The following is a 15,990-nucleotide window of genomic DNA, read 5'->3' as shown; positions in this document are numbered from 1 at the left end:
GTAATTCTCTTCACGGTTGTGATGAGTTGTGTGCCATGCTGAGTAATACATTATATTAGTGCAATGAGGTGTAGATAGCATCATTCTTAAACAAGTTGAGTCAAAGGAAAGTCCAAAGAATTGAGTAACTGGACTGGCTGATGAAGTGGCACATCTTGGAGCCTATCCTGGCTTCCTCAGTGATATAGCACCATGAGGATTGCCCTCCCTTGTTTGTCTGATGGTGATGCATTCAGGGGCCCAGAAATGCCAAGAAGATGGCTGATGAATGATATTTGGGGAGGGGGCCGGTGCTGTGGCACAGCGGGTTAAAGCCCTGGCCTGAAGCGCAGCTGTCCCATATGGGCACCAGTTCTTGTCCCGGCTGCTCCTCTTCCGATCCAGCTCTGTGCTATGGCCTGGGAAAGCAGAAGAAGATGACCCAAGTCCTTGGGCCCCTGCACCCATGTGGGAGACCCAGAAAAAGCTCCTGGCTCCTGGCTTCGGGTCAGCATAGCTCTAGCCGTTGTGGCCATCTGGGGAGTGAACCAGTGGATGGAAGTCCTTTCTCTGTCTCTACCTCTCTCTGTAATTCTGTCAAAATTAATCTTAAAAAAAACAAAAAAACAAAAAAACAAAAACAGATTGTTTTTGGCAACTTCACCCATCTGTCTATCACACTGCACCTTGACTCCTCTGGTGCCTTTTATGATATTCAGCATAAATCGGTCATTTAAGAAGAAAAGTTTAGGTGCCTTCTTAAGAAAACGTGCACAGCTGAGCAGTAGATACTCCAAACTCATGTTTTCCTTGGTGATCCTCTTGTCTGTGGAAAATTCCTCTTCAGCGTTCAGCTGGCAGAGCTTGATGGGTAGCTAAAATATAGGCTGTATAGCTTGGCAGGGTGGCACAAGGAACAAGGCCCCACGGGATCCTGCCACTCATTTGGGAACCAAGTGAAGAAGGTGAAATCAAATCACCTGGGGAACAGGTTAAGCTTTGTAACCCTGAAGAGTGAGGGAGGTAGAGGCTGGTTGAGTGATATCAGGGAGCTTGTGTCATGAAGTGCAGATCTCTTTGATGGGAGTGAGTTGCTGGTGGTTGGGCATTCAGACTACCAAACAGGAAATCTCATAGGGAAAGGTGACTTAGCATGAAGTAGATTATGAGACTCCACTTAGTTTGAATGTCAACTGTATTTTTTTGCTTTTCAAATGAGTTCTGACACCTGACTCCACTGGGTAAACTTAAGAGGATGTGTATAACTCAATGTGAGGTGTCTCATTATGCAAAAAAATAAAAAGCAAAAACTGTAGGTAGCACTGCCAGAATTGAACCTGAGCAGCTTCCTCAAGTCTTTATATTTCATTTCTGGTTGATGAATTGATTGTTTGATTTGAGAGACCATCACACACATGCACAAGAGAAGGAGAGAGAGAGAGAGAAAAGAAGAGAAGAGTTGAGTTGAGTTTCCTATCCTCTGATTCACTCCCTAAATGTCAGCCGTGGCCATGGGCCAGGGACAGAACTGGAATCTGGTATTTACATCATGTCTCCTTTGTGACAGGCAGGACTAGAGCTGGAATTTGGGAACTTATTCCATGTTGTGCTTGTGAGAGGTAGGAACCCAAATTTGTTAGCCATGCATACTGCCTCAGAGGGCCTGCATTTGCAAGAAGCTGGAATTGGGAGCCAAAGATGGACATCAGGTCCAGATGCTCTGATATGAGCCTAGGGCATCTTAACAATTAGGCTAAACACCTGATTCTAACTGCCAGCTTATAGGAAATTGGGAAGAAAAGTTCATGAACGTCACGTGGATGGTACTAGCCAATTTCAGATCGTAAGCTCTTGTACACCACAAATGGATCAGTTTCTGTCTTTTCTAAGGCTGGAAACAGTCACCTGTCAAATGGAAAGGGTGGAAACAGAATCTGTCAATGATCCTCTACAGCTAATGGTCTCACTTTCTCCTCAGGCTTTCCCACAAACTGTCTGTCTTGCTGGGGCATTACCAGAAGCCATAATGACCTGCCCCAGGACTCCCCTCCTGCTATTTCGGTGCCAACACTCCTGAGAGTGTCTGGTGTTGAGGACCTGACCCTCACACTCTGGGTAGGTATCATTTTGATCTTCTGAAGCCCTCCTCAGGAGTGAGCGTTCTGAGGGCTTGGTGTCATCATCCAAAAGTGTTTCAAATGAGGCCATCATTTGTCAGTCCCTGGCTTTGGCTGACATGCCTTCTTAATGTGACCTCAAAGAAGAACAGTCAGCTCAGTTATCGTGGTCTTACTTCAAAGGCAACAGGAGAAAGAACCGTTCCGTTTATTCTGCTGGTTTCAGCGATGTTACCCAGTCACCTGCTCACACACAGCAAAAGGAATGTTTCTGAATCTCTTGGAGTCGACATCCCCCCATGTTCCCCTTTTAGCCTCTTCCTTGAAGTGTTCCTTCATTTCCTTTTTGTCTAGATGACTCAAACTTAGAACTCAACGTCCCTCACTGTGGGCGTGGTTTGTATTTCAGATGATTAGATGGATCACCTGCCATTTATGTATCCTTCTATCATAAGAGAATGTGTCAGAGGAAAGCCACAGAACGTGGCCTATGTTATTTCCCAGGAGGGCATTTAAGAGTTGGCACATTGATTGTCCAGCACATCTACATACACTATGCTAGATGTAGGGCATTTTTTGCGAGGTGGGGAGGAATGTATCAAGTTAGTTCCATGCTAGATGGTGCCCCAGCCCTTGCAGCATTCACAAGTTGAAGGAGTTGCTAGGATCCTCATCACTGTGACATCATTCATGGATAAAAGGAAAGCATGAGTAAGGTGATGTCCTATGCCCAAGGTCTCATGAAAAGTAAGGGACCTAATAGATGACAGATTCCTGGAGATACCTGACTGTGACACTCCTGTTCCCCTCTTGGCATGAAGATGAGGCAGAAGGACATGAAAGTCAACAAGTTTGGCAACAAGTGTGGCAACGAGATTTTCCTAGTTGGGAAAGGCCATCAGTACTAGGAAATAATGAGAACAGCATGGTAAAACAGGAGAGAGTGATTCACTAAAAGCTTGAAGCAGAGAAGTTTGGTGTACAAGTTTCATTCCTTGAAAAGGAAACTAGGTTAAAGCCAGCATTCAAAACAATTTAGTGGGTGGACACAGATCAGATGGATGGGTTGAACATATATTTAGAGACACTGAACAAAATTTTCTTCCCTCACTTCAGCTGCTGCTGTGTCAGTTCCCATACTCTTCTCTACAGGGGGCTAGCTTTTGTTCTGGGCTTGTGGATATGAAATGTCCTTTAATTAGCTTTCCTTTTTCTTTTCCACAGGAAGTGATTCGTATTATCAAGCAGAAAGGGCCAAAGACAGAGAATATTTTTCAAAAAGTTGGTGACATAAAGTCATTTATAGCCCTAAAGGAAAGATTTAACACAGGAGATAGAGGCGACTGGGGCAATGAATCGCCACTTGTGTTAGCAACACTGTTAAAGGTAGGGGGATTCTGGCATCATCTATGCACAATATGGAAGCTGTGTGATGGGTTTCATTCCTCGTGACATCTCAAGAAGAGCAATAGGCCTAATCAGTTAAGCGTCTGAGAAACTGAAAAACACATCAGAAACTCCAGGTTGTAGGCAGCTACTCCCTTCATTGGACAGACTCTGCTTGTTAGATAGCTTTCCCAGTCTTCAGACTCCATGCTTGCTGTCCTCATCTGAATGCTCCATGTAGAATTATGCTAGCATAGTTATAATTGCCCAAGCATCTTCCAAATAAACCCTGGTTATTCATATAGAATTTTGGCCAGTACAAATCTCCTGCATTTGCCAGATTTGACAGTGTCTTCCTAATGACATCAGAGTTTCCCAAAGAAACTTTATTTGAAATTTTGAAAACCATTCTAGGTGTTTTCCACAATAAGCAAACATTGCTCTTAAAATGAATTAAAAATACATACAAATGCCAAGAAAATTCCATTCTTTTCATTGCCATTCTTTCCCCTGTCTCTTATGCCTTTGCTTCACATGTGGTGTCAGGACTCTGCTATTTGGAGCTGCCTTCATTTTGACTACTGTTGGCATCTTATGTTCATTTCCATTGTACTTAAGCCAATACTCCTAGTTATAGTTACATAGTAACGAGCCCCAGCACAAAGCTCAGCTTGTGAATCTGACTTTGAAAGTGTTGCAGCAGGCAAAGCTAGGTTAGAAGTTTTAAAATGTTGGGCCTGTGTTTGGCATAGCAGGGTATGCTGGGGGTTGGAATGCTGGCGTCGTATATCAGAGCCCCAATTCAAGTCCTGGCTGCTGTGCTGCTGATCCAGCATCCTGTTAATGCATCTGGGAAGGCAGTGGAAGATGGCCAAGGTACTGAGGTTCTTGCCTCCCATGTGAGAGGCAAGGATGATGCTCTTGGCTTCAACCAGGGTCTGAACTGGATATTGCAGCCATTCATTTATGTAGGATCTCTCTCTGTCTCTCTTCCTCATTCATGAACAGTGTGCGTGTATGTGCATGTGTGTCTCACTCTCTGTGCCTCTGCCCATTGAGCACAGAATTCTCTTTTTTTATTTATTTGAAAGTCAGAATTACAGAGAGAGGAGAGGCAGAGAGAGAGAGAGAGAGAAGTCCTCCATGCGATGGTTCACTCCCCAATTGGCCGCAATGGCCAGAGCTGCAGCGATCTGAAGCCAGGAGCCAGGAGCCTCCTCTGGGTCTCCCACGTGGGTGCAGGGGCCAAAGGACTTGGGCCATCTTCCACTGCTTTCCCAGGCCATAGCAGAGAACCTGGCCGGAAGAGGAGCAGCCGGGCCTTGAACCGGCACCCATACCATATGGGATTCTGGCACTTCAGGCCAAGGCGTTAACCTGCTGCGAAACAGTGCCATCCCTGAGCAAAGAATTCTAAAATCCAAGGTGATGCAAAATACACATGTATTTCAAAATTGTATGGTAAAATCACAAGTATCCAGGTACATTTCTGTAAGGGAAAATTGAATTGTTGGTCATTTCAACAGCTGTGAAACAAAAATCTGGCAATGCCGTAATCACTACAAAAAATATCCTTACATTCTTTGAAACGCTCAGTACACTTGCTCTTTCCTTACCCTCCATCAATGCTTGGCCACATGTTAAATGGTTACACTTCTGTAATGACTTCCGGGCCCACACGTACATCACTCAGATCATAAAAATATACACTAGGTTAGACAGTCACATGTTTGTGTTGTTTCTGTTGTACATGAAGTTGATGCCATTTTTCAACAAGATATAGTGGTTACCCCTCTGAGGACTTTGGAGTCTGATTTTTGATAAATACCATGGGAATCACCTGGAGAGTTGGTCCAGGCTAAACATAAATACAGTCATGGAGTTGGATTTGCCATTGAGCTCCCTAGAAGCAGAGGTGCAACAGCAAATCGTCTTCACATGATCTCCTTGGCTCACAGTGTGACTTCCACAACATGCCCCGTCTAGTCATCCTGCAGCACAGGGAAAGCCAAGAGAGGACACATACCCCACGTGCATGGAAGTAAGTACCCAGCAGACAAAGCTGCTCCTGAGCCATCCCAGACTTCCCCATCATTCAGAGCTCCACACATACTGGACATACTCCTTGGGAGACAGTCAAAGGCTGTAACTACAGTGGGAGAGTATTGGACGCCAGTGACATAGTCAGGGTATAAGAGGGCTTGGATTTTGTCCGTTTTCTTCACTGTTCTATCCCCAGTAGTCCAAACTGGATATGACATAAATGACTACTCAAGAACTACTAGAATGAGTGAGCAATGTCTGGATTATGAACACAACACTTACTGAGAGGCATTTCCTACACTCACTGCTATTGAAAAGTGTCATGGGCCATATAGTGAGACCAGTGGAAAGAAAGCTAGCAAGGGGATATGAACTGGAAATATAAATCCCACCATCTTCTGGTTATATTTGTAAAGAGTTGATCAATGAGCTAGTGAAAAGGAAAGTAGAATGAGGCTATTAGGAGAGTATTTTGCCCCAGGGAACAGACATAGTCAAAATGTCCAGTCCTTACTTCCTATTTTCTGTGAGTACATGTGTGTATATTTAGTTCATTTGGTTCGGAACCTTTGCTGCTAAGACTTAAAAGGATTAGTCTGAAATCAAAATGTGAAGTATGTATGTTTACATGTCCACAGTGCATAATATGATTTAGGATGACCCATAAGCAGATCTGTCAGTTTGTACTATTTTGCTAAAATATAGGCAAAGAAGACTATATAGATTTGTTTTATATATTTGAATGGCAGAGTGAAAGAGAGAGACACGTATGGGTCTGGCAATGTAGCGCAGTGCATTTACCTACTACCTGCAACACAGACAACCTGTATGTGCACTGATTTGAGTCCCAGCTGCTTGGTTCTGGTTGAACTTACCACGAATGGACATGGGAAGGCAGCCAAAGATGGCCCAAATACTGTGGTCCCTGCCACTCACATAGCAGAGCTGGGTGGAGTTCCTGGCTTCCGGATTCAATGTGGACATTTGCAGAGTAAATTCGTGTATGGAAGATTCCTCTCTGTCTCTGTTTCCCTCACTGTCTCTCTGTTTCTTTCTCTCTCTCCTCTCTCCCTCTCTCCCTCTCTCCCTCTCTCCCTCTGTGTGTGTGTGTTTCAACTCCATCTTTTACATAAATAAATAAGCTTACAATGACACAAACACACACACATGCTCATACAGAGATGTCAATCTTCCACATGTTTTCTGAGTGGCCCAGGTTGGGCTGGGCCAACCTGAAGCCAGAACCGAAAACTTGTTTCAGGTCTCTGAAGTAGGGCAGAGCCCCAAGTACTTGGGCAGTTACCCACTGCTTTCTCGGGCACTTTAGCAATGTGCTGGATCAGAAGTAGAGCAGCCAGGAATTGAAGTGACCCTCTGATAAGAGTTGATGGCATCCCTGGCAGCAGATTAATCCACTATGCCATAATAACTACCCTCCAAAAGATGATTGAGACAATAAGATGAGGTTTTTCTTCCCTTCCAAAACTTCTCAGACTGTGTACACCTCTAGAGTAAGTCAGAAGAAATGGAAGCACCCGTTTCTGCATGTACACAATGGTGGGAATTAGAGGCCAAACTCTATGGAGGTCACAGTTTGAACGTCTAGAGAAAAAGCGGAGATTAAATGAAATATTGCAATTAAATGTTTTCTTTGTAATTTCTCAAGTCTATATTTGCCAACAAATTGATATAACTTCTTTTTTAATCTCTATAAGGAGTGTCTTCGAGCCTTTCCTGGCACTCTCTTTTCAACCGACCTCTATGATCAGTGGCTGGATGTTCTTGATAAAGGGAATGACGAGGAGGCCAGAGACATCCAGAGGTGATTCTATATAATTGGTACTGCATTCCAGACATGCCTCAGAAGGCAACCGACATAGTCTGAGAAAAAGATTTTCTGCTCTCGAGCATGAACCACTAGAAGAGTGCACATTGTGAAGAGGGTTCTTGTAGTCCCACACACCACAGCCAGAATCAGAAGACATGTAGACTCTACCATTGTCATTGAGTTCTTATTTCTCCCCAAATGTTATTATGGAGTTGTTGATATTGTACACATTCTGAATGTATGACATCGGTGGGGAGGAAGTCCGCTGGTGTCAGAGACATGCTACAAGAACAGTTGACCACTGGTCTGACCGTCATATTGTCAGAAGCAACTAAGTGCAGATCTCTGTGTGTGCTTATAGAATTGAAGTCAGTCAAGCGCTTTTGTATGTATTCATGCCCGGGATGTGTTTGTTCCATCACTGCTTTAGACTCTTGTCTTGAGGCAGCATTCTTGTACTATTACCTTTCAAAGAAGGGCAATGCTTTCAATTAATTGCTGTTGAATTTCCTCAGTAAGCTCTCACCTGAGAACATTCTGTAACACAACATCTGTTTTTAATATACCTGTGTTCAATTAGATATTTACAAAGTTATCCCAAATGAAAACACATTGTGATTTCAGCAAAAAAAGCATAGGAATTTTTTTTAAGACTTACAGCTCCTTTTGTCTGTATTTTCATTGGATTATGTCAATGGCATTAAAACTACTGTATTTCCTTTTTTTTATCTACAAATTCCTGAGGAAAATGACTTGTTATAAGACTGCATTTTTTTGTGTTTAGGCTTTTAGCCCATCTGCCCAGAACTAACACAGCTCTCATAAGACACTTGTTTTCATCATTATATGCAATCTCATGTAATGCATCATACAATCAGATGACTACATCAAAGTTAGCTTTGTGCATCACCCCGAGCCTTCTGTGTGTCTGGCGATCTACTTCAAGAAGCCCAGCCCTCGAAGATGAAATAAGGAGAAAGGTAATGAGTACCCTGTTTGTTTGTGTTGGAAAAGTGAAAGTCAGGATTTGCATTCTTGCCAAAGAAGCGAGTGATATCAAAATATTAGCCATTCAACTAGGCCACAAAATATGTTGGTCTTCTAATGAGAAATGTTTTTGGACAAGTTACATAGTATTCTTGGAAGTGTAACTGTCATTTAAGAGATAAAACTGGTTCGTATGTGTTACTGTCAAGTGCAAATTTTTGTTAGAATCCAGAATTTCACATTTTTGTGATGTTCACGGTTCACATAGGACTTGTGACTCCTAAATAGGCCAAGTGGAAAAGAGCACCCCATGTTCATCCTTTTGTGTCACAGCTTTCCCTCGTGGAGTTTCTGATTGCAAGTTATCCCAGAATATTTGCAGTTGACCAGAAGTCTAAGAAGAGCTGTATGAAATCCAAAAGAAACATTGGAGAGAGTACCCGGCAAGTCATCGCCACTGCGGGGCAGAGTGCTGCCAGCCCAGGTGAGAGTTCCCTGAGGTGGGATCTTAGGGCCAGCGTGCCAGGTTCTCTGGGAGAATTTCACTCCTTTGCTAAGAACCAGACCGCAAGCCTGCCAGGTGTCACAGGAGAAGCTTGAGTGATGTCCTGTAGCTCAGGGCTAACCCCAAGAGTAATGCCACCCCTCCCATGACTCCACCTGCTCTGTCTTCACAAGGGTAGCACAGATCAGGAGGTTTTATGGTGTCCTGAGACCAAAGCACAGATAAGATGATGTACTTGACTTACCACGCCACTCTTGCAAATGATGTGTGCATCAGAGAGATCGTGTGTTGATCTAGTCTATGGAACCATTTTCTAACCAAATGTAAGTGTAGCCCTTACAAATGAGAGTGCCTCATGTGCTGAGGAAACGTGGACTTAAAGTAGTATGTGACTTCGCTGCTAAACATATTCAGATGAATGCACACTTTTTCATTATAGGTATTTATGATACAACTAGAAACAGTGTGTGCATAGACAAGTTCATTCTTTGAAATGCATTTCCACATACACTTCTGAATTACTCTCTCCCATATAATCAGTGTGTTCCTGTTGAAGCATCGGCGAGGCTTGGTACTCTGTGGTAGCTGACACATCCCAAGTCCCAGTGCTCTTTGAAACCCTTTGAAAGGGAATAGTGTTAGGGATGAACAGAAAAGACCTCATGTCATAGAGGCTTCTTGCCAGTGTTCCAAATTTGGTGCCTTCATGTACCAACGTGTCACCTTTGTATGTTGTGTACATAAATAGTACTCAAAGTTAAAAATAAAAACCTTAGAATAAATGAAAGATAGGGATTTGTTTTGCTCAAGAAAGTAGTACATCTATAAATCATTTTTTCATTAATTGTTCTTTCATAAACTTGTCTTCATGATGTCTCAGAAACTGCAAGACAATCTCCAATATGAGTCAATGATGTTATTCTATCCTTGGCTCCCTGTGGAAAACTAATGGGTACTTTTCCAAAGTACAAGATTCTTCATTTAAATGATTTCAAGGATTAAACCTCAAACTTTCAATTCAAAACAAGAATTGGTTTGATTCACAATGAGTATTCAACTTGGGCATCATTTTCTCAGAGACATACTTTGATATACTTAGTTTGATGATGTCTCAGAACTTAAAGAAACCCACATTGGGAGCAAATGATATTTACATTCCAAACAAATTCTTCTCCTGCAATCAGATACTGAAAAGTGACTGAAAATAGACTAACACTACTTTTGTTTTCTCGTCAATGGAAAAGATGACACTGTCACCGGAGTCTGAACCCATTAAAGGTATGGTGTCTGGCCAGAACTTTCCAAAGGAAAAAGAAGTCAAGCTTGAGCTTGTAAAGGGACCACCTGCGTCTTCTGTCCTCGCAATCTGAGTTACTGAAGAGTACCAAGAGCGTGCTTCCTTTAAATGTCCCTAAAATTCCTTTCACCTAACGCCAAAGGATAGTTTATAAAAGGTTTGCGCCTTGTTATCGATGTGCTTGAAATCTTCAGTTTCTTTCCTGGAAGGATAGAATTCCTTGGTAGAAAATTGCCCACGAGGCACCTACCCTAAGACAAACGTTTTGAATCCAGTTATTCTGTAACTGTCTCACAGTTGCAAAATTCAATCATTGATTTTCAAGATAGATTTTCAGTATTTCTGTCCTTATCCTTTTTGCGCCTCTTAAAGTAATTCTCATGTTTTGTATATAAGTGGAATTTAAATAAAAATAAAACACCTGAAATGAATTTAGAAAGGAATTTTCCTGCTCAAAATATTGAAATGGCCAATAGACAGGTGAACAGATGCTCAGGATCACTAGTCTGCAGGGAGATGCAAATCAAAGCCACAATGATTTTTCACTTCAGCCCAGTTAGATGGCTATCATCCAAAAATCAAAAAGCAATCAATGCTGGTGATGATGTGGGGAAAAGGTACCCTAACCCACTGCTTGTGGGAATGTAAACTAGTAGAACCATTATGGAAGACAGTATGGAGATTCCTCAGAAATCTGAAAATAGATCTACCATATGACTGATCCATTCCACTCCTGGGAATGAACCCAAAGAAAATGAAATCAGCATGTGAAGTGTCATCTGTACCCCCATGTTTATTGCAGCTGAATTCACAACAACTAAGATGTGGAGTCAACCCAGATATCCATCAACTGATAATGGAATTAAGAAAATGTGGTATATACACACTGTGGAATACTCCTCAGCCATAAAAAGAAAAGAATGAAATCCTGTCTTTTGTATAGAAATGGATACAAGTGGGGACCATTAAGCCTAATGATACAAGCCAGTCCCTAAAAGACAAATATATTTATTTTCTCTGCTATGTGGCAGGTGATGTAGAATACAAAAAATACTTAGGAATAAAATGGATACTTTGTGATATGATTGCTCTTCTTAGGCCTTGTGTATACTTGTGTGGAACTGTAGTCTTCCGACTTTGTTACTTGTTGAATATATGGTTAGTGATAAATTAAGCCTGTGACTATAGAGTGGACTGAAAGCTTTTCTTTGTAAAACTTAAAGGAAAAGTAGGGAAGAAAAGGAGGGGGTTGAGAGAGTGAGAGGGGGAGGGGGGAATTATGATTCTCTTCTTAGAACTGTAGCTGTGAAATACACGAAATCTGTTCTCTTTATATTAGTAACAATTCTAAAAAATGATTCAATTTGTGCAGTGGGTTCTCATCGTATCTATTTTCCTTTTCTTCAGTCTAACACTCTCCCAACTGAGCTATTTTGGCTGCCCCCAGTACGTTTTCTTTTTCTTTTCTTCATGAGGTCTCTGAAACCTCAGGAAAATCCCCTTTATGAGTACATGAAGTTGAGATTTCAGAGTTGATTTTACTTGTATCTTACACTGAGATGAGTCTGTTTTCTGAACATATTCTAAAACAGCTTTAGATTTTTCCACAGTGGAATCAATAAAACCAACATGAGAATCGGATCCAATGTCAAAGAATGTGACTGACCCAAACCCTCCACTTGGCAAAAAGGCTAGGCCCGAGTTTCAGATTGGCCTGTGCGTGCCTTCTGAACCTTGTCTTCTGAGTTACTGAAGAGAACAATTGGTGTGGTTCCTAAGCATGTACTTGAATCTTCCTTGCACTGCCTTGAACGCCTGCTACAAACCAACTTGCCAAAATGTATAATTTTCCTAACTGGAATTGAACTCCTCCATTAATAACTCTCTTGCTAGAGAATGACCAGTGTGACTACCAAACTAAGGCAATGGTTTTGACTTCATATTTTTCTTGACTTGGCTTCCACGGGAACACTGACTATGCCGTTTGCCTTTATTTTTCTTGTGCTTATATTTTCTGGAAGGAAAATTACAGTTCAAAATGATATCCAAGGACAAACAGGAAACATGTAAGAGAATTTAGAATAGGAATCTTTTTTTCTTGAGCAAAAGGAAGTTCACACAGCATTTTCCCATAATGCATGTTTGCATGTATCTCCTTTCATGTGCTTGTATCGTATTTGGATTCAGAATAACTTCATTACCAGTTATCTGATGTTGAGAAGGGTCTGCTGTTGGAAAATGTACTATGATAGGTTTTGTTTTTCCTTCAACATGAAAGTTCACACTTCACTTGGAGTGTGGCACAGTGTAAGATGTGGTGACTGAACAAAATCGTCTACTGGCAAATAATGCCAAGCCCGAGCTGGCCAGGGCCCACATCTGTCTTTTGACCTCTGCATTCTGAACACTGGATGTGTTCAGTTAGCAGAATTACTTAGGATTTCATTTTATGTTCTCTGCCCATCTTTTAATGTGACATTAAGAGCTTCTTTTTCACAAATGTTTGAATGTGTGTTTCCTAACTAGCTTGACATCTTCAGTTTCTGCCTTGGAAGGGCAGATTCCCTTGAAAGAAAATTGCTGATGAGGCACAAACACTGAGACAACCATTTGCTTCTGCTGGAATCATGACTGCTTCACAATCGTACACCAAATCAGCACTCAATTTGCCGAGACTTTCATTTTCTGTATCCTCACACGTTTGCTACCTCAAATCGTAACTCCAAAGTTTGGTAGACTAGTGCTACTCAAATAAAAATAATATATCTGCAATGAATTTAGAAAATCTTTTGTTTAGCTCCAAAAGAATTCCGTCTTTGCATCTTGTACTCATGATATGTATTTCCCTCTCCTTTCCTTCACGAGGTCTCAGAAACCTCAAGGAAATCTCCATGATGATTGCCTGATGCTGGGGTGTTAAATCGTTGCCTTGACCTCTCATAGGGTCTGTTTTCCAAAGTTATCCCAAGACAACTATAGATTTTTCTTCAATGGATTAAATAAAATCTACCTGAGAATTGGACCCAGTGTCTGGGAGTGTGACTGGCACAAACACTTCCTTCATTGGGCAAGGAGACCAAGACTAAGCATGGAATGAGCCCACCTATGTCATTTGTCCTCTGTCTTCTGAGTTACTGAAAATAACAGTTGTCAGGGTTTTTGAGGATTTTATCCCATCTTTCCTAAAATTCCTTGAAACCTCCTCAAGAACTAACTTGCCGAAATGGTTGAGCAACTTTCCTAACTTGGATTGAAGTCGTCTTTTGCTGTGCAGGAGGGATAAAATGCCTAGAGAGTGAGTCACCCTTGTTGTCTCTATGCCAAGACAGTGGGTTAGCAAAGTGGCACATTTTCCTTGGCTCTCACTGGGATACTGGCCATTTCCCTAATTACTGGATCTTTTCATTTCATCTATGCCTATCCTCTTACTTTTCTGAAAGGGGAAGGGCAATTCTTAGCACAGAAATGACCTGAGGAAGGGCCCATCTGTATAGAGTCACAGGAATTGGTTCCATAATCACTGGAATCATCAAGGTTTGCCAGTAGGACAAGGGGGAGGTCAACTTTGTCTCTCTCAGCACCAAGAACAAGGTCCTGGCTGTCACACTCTCTGGCAAGACTGAAATTGAACTCTCGGTGCACCAAAGATATACAGATAAAGAAACCCATATTCAGCTCAAGCCCAACTTCTATCCTTATGAACTGCAGCAGACTATACCACTGCAACACTCATAGACACAGTTACCATTGATGAACGTTGATGAACGCTGAGAGCCTAGACTCCTAGAGCAGCTTCACTCCAACACAAAGCAAAAATCAAAGTGCTAACCCTGCATTTGGCTAAACCATGAACTCTTTTCAATAAAAACTAATTCATAAAGAGGAGAAATGAAGAAACATTTCTATGCCCAGACATGCTCCTTTTCTCTGACAACTGAGATACTGAATTAGAGAGATGGCATGGTGGTTTTGCATTTTCACCTTTCATCCCTAAATGCTTGGAGCCATCCACCAAATACTGAATTTACCAATTATATGAGGGCAAGGCTAATGGCACTTGAGGTTTTCAGTTGCAGTGAAGGAGGGAAAAGATTAATTCACAGAGACTGTCACCAGGATCCCTACTAAGAAAGTGAACTGGGCATCATATTGTACTTTGTTGGCTCCCTAGCACAACAAATAGACAAATGATAGTTAAAAGAAATTTCATTACATCTGTGACTTACAGTGTTACCGCCTGAAAAGAGATGCACTAATTGAAACATGGAACGAGTGGGTTCCCCAATCCTGCCTAAGACATTTATATTTGTTTTCTATGGAGTTTGAAACCCAACATGACAATCATTTTTTTTTTTTTTTTGCTTCGGCTGGTCTCAGAACCCCGGGAAACGTGTCCACGAAGCGTGGCTGTTGCCTGACGTGAAGTCATGGATTTGATCTCTGCTGCTGGAATGAGTGTGTTCTTAAAGCATGCCTAAACACTTTGAGATTTGTCTGACATGGAGTACATGAACCCAACATGAGCCTCAAAGAGTGCCCTGAATGGGACAGGCCCCAATCCTCCACTAGGGAAAAAGACCGGACCAAACAGCGGTGCGGCCACGCTTGCCTTCTGCCCTGTGAGTGAACACAGAGGAGATTGTGCAGCTGCATAAGAATTTCTCCCACATGGCGGGAGCGTCAACGAGGGAGTGACATGACTAAGCATGTGCTGAACATGGTTCATGAGAACTGGGGTTGGCAGTAGTGTCCTGCAGGGACCAGAGAATTCCTAGAGGTATACTCACGTAGCCCCTCAGAGGGGACTGTGGTCTGGGTGAAATAAGGTTCTTTGCTCCCACTGGAACACCAAGGTGGCACTTGCAAGTTCCTGCATCCTTTCACTTCACATGCTCTTTAACGTTCCGATTTGTTGCAAAGTGATTCCTTCTCAAGAAATAAGTGCCTCTGCTCTCAAGCTGTGAAGGAACCTTGGATATGTGCCCAGGAAGGACGTGTCTTCTGGGAAAAGAGTGCCAGAATGCTAGTCAGGTTAACTGAGATTACAAATTGTACTTCCCATTACACCCAGAGCGTACATACACCACTGGTGCATGAGGGTCTCCACATGGCTTGAGCCTTTTAGACACTGTACAGGTGGCCAAACAAAATGGAGAGTAGGGTGAAATCAAACCATGAGCGACCCAACTACTCGACCCTGACACAGGCCCAAACCCACCCCCAATCCCCCTAGTTTCCCTGGGAAGAGAACCGTCCAGCAGGCCATGGCTGGACTGAGCCCGTGCAGGACATGGTGCTCAGTTGCCATCCTGGAGGGCCCAGAGGATTGCTCTGCCTGGTTTCCTAGGCGGAGGCAGGTGTGTTGTCGGCAAAGACCCTCACTCAGGCCAAGTGTGTGATGTCTCTTCTTCTTCCGCAGACGCCGAGCCCGGCACCCGGGAACCTGTTCCGGACGTGCCGCTCCCAACCATGACTCCCAGCACCGAGGCTGACCTCGACCACGGTAGGGGCCCGTGTGCCTTGTGTCCTCTGCCCCTGGGAGCCCGCTGGGCTGCCGGGGCTCCTTGAGCGAGAACGGGCTTTCCTATTGCCTCCGGGACCGGGAAGGTGTCGCCATGCGATTCCTTGTCCCGAAACGCTGGCCTGTGCTCTGGAGCTGCGGGGACGTCCTCGGGGCTCTGCCCGGGAAGGATGTGCTCCCTGGGGAGAGAGGGGCCGCGGTGCGAGTCAGGCGCTCCGAGACGGGGCCGTGTGTCCTCCCGGGTTCTCTGGTTGGCTGCACGCTGCCTGGGCCTGTGCGCAGGTTGTCCGTTTCTCTGCGTGGTGGTCTGCTAAGCCGTGCGGGAGG

General features: G+C 43.3%; 1 protein-coding gene across 30 annotated transcripts in view; it reads left to right on the top strand.

Annotated features, from left to right (window-relative positions):
- LOC138843571 (rho GTPase-activating protein 20) overlaps positions 1 to 13,122 on the top strand; it is a 95,331-nt gene extending 82,209 nt beyond the window's left edge. For 13 of the 30 annotated variants that reach the window (XM_089302190.1, XM_089302180.1, XM_089302175.1 and 10 more), the window contains 5 exons: positions 1,958 to 2,094; positions 3,321 to 3,482; positions 7,241 to 7,347; positions 8,138 to 8,333; positions 8,674 to 9,683. In XM_089302190.1, coding sequence (XP_089158316.1) covers positions 1,958 to 2,094; positions 3,321 to 3,482; positions 7,241 to 7,347; positions 8,138 to 8,333; positions 8,674 to 8,940 — 869 coding nt within the window. In that variant the 3' untranslated portion in view covers positions 8,941 to 9,683. Of the gene's footprint in view, positions 1 to 1,957; positions 2,096 to 3,320; positions 3,483 to 5,259; positions 5,524 to 7,240; positions 7,348 to 8,137; positions 8,334 to 8,673; positions 9,689 to 9,725; positions 11,331 to 12,668 lie in introns of those variants that run through there. The other 17 variants (XM_089302192.1, XM_089302193.1, XM_089302194.1 and 14 more) reach the window with 14 other exon arrangements.
- The last annotated feature ends 2,868 nt before the right edge of the window (positions 13,123 to 15,990 follow it).

This window comes from Oryctolagus cuniculus, chromosome 8, assembly GCF_051225735.1.
Source record: "Oryctolagus cuniculus isolate XC-2025 breed Fujian yellow rabbit chromosome 8, ASM5122573v1, whole genome shotgun sequence".
NCBI lineage: Eukaryota > Metazoa > Chordata > Mammalia > Lagomorpha > Leporidae > Oryctolagus > Oryctolagus cuniculus.
This window is presented reverse-complemented; position numbering and strand designations above follow the sequence as displayed.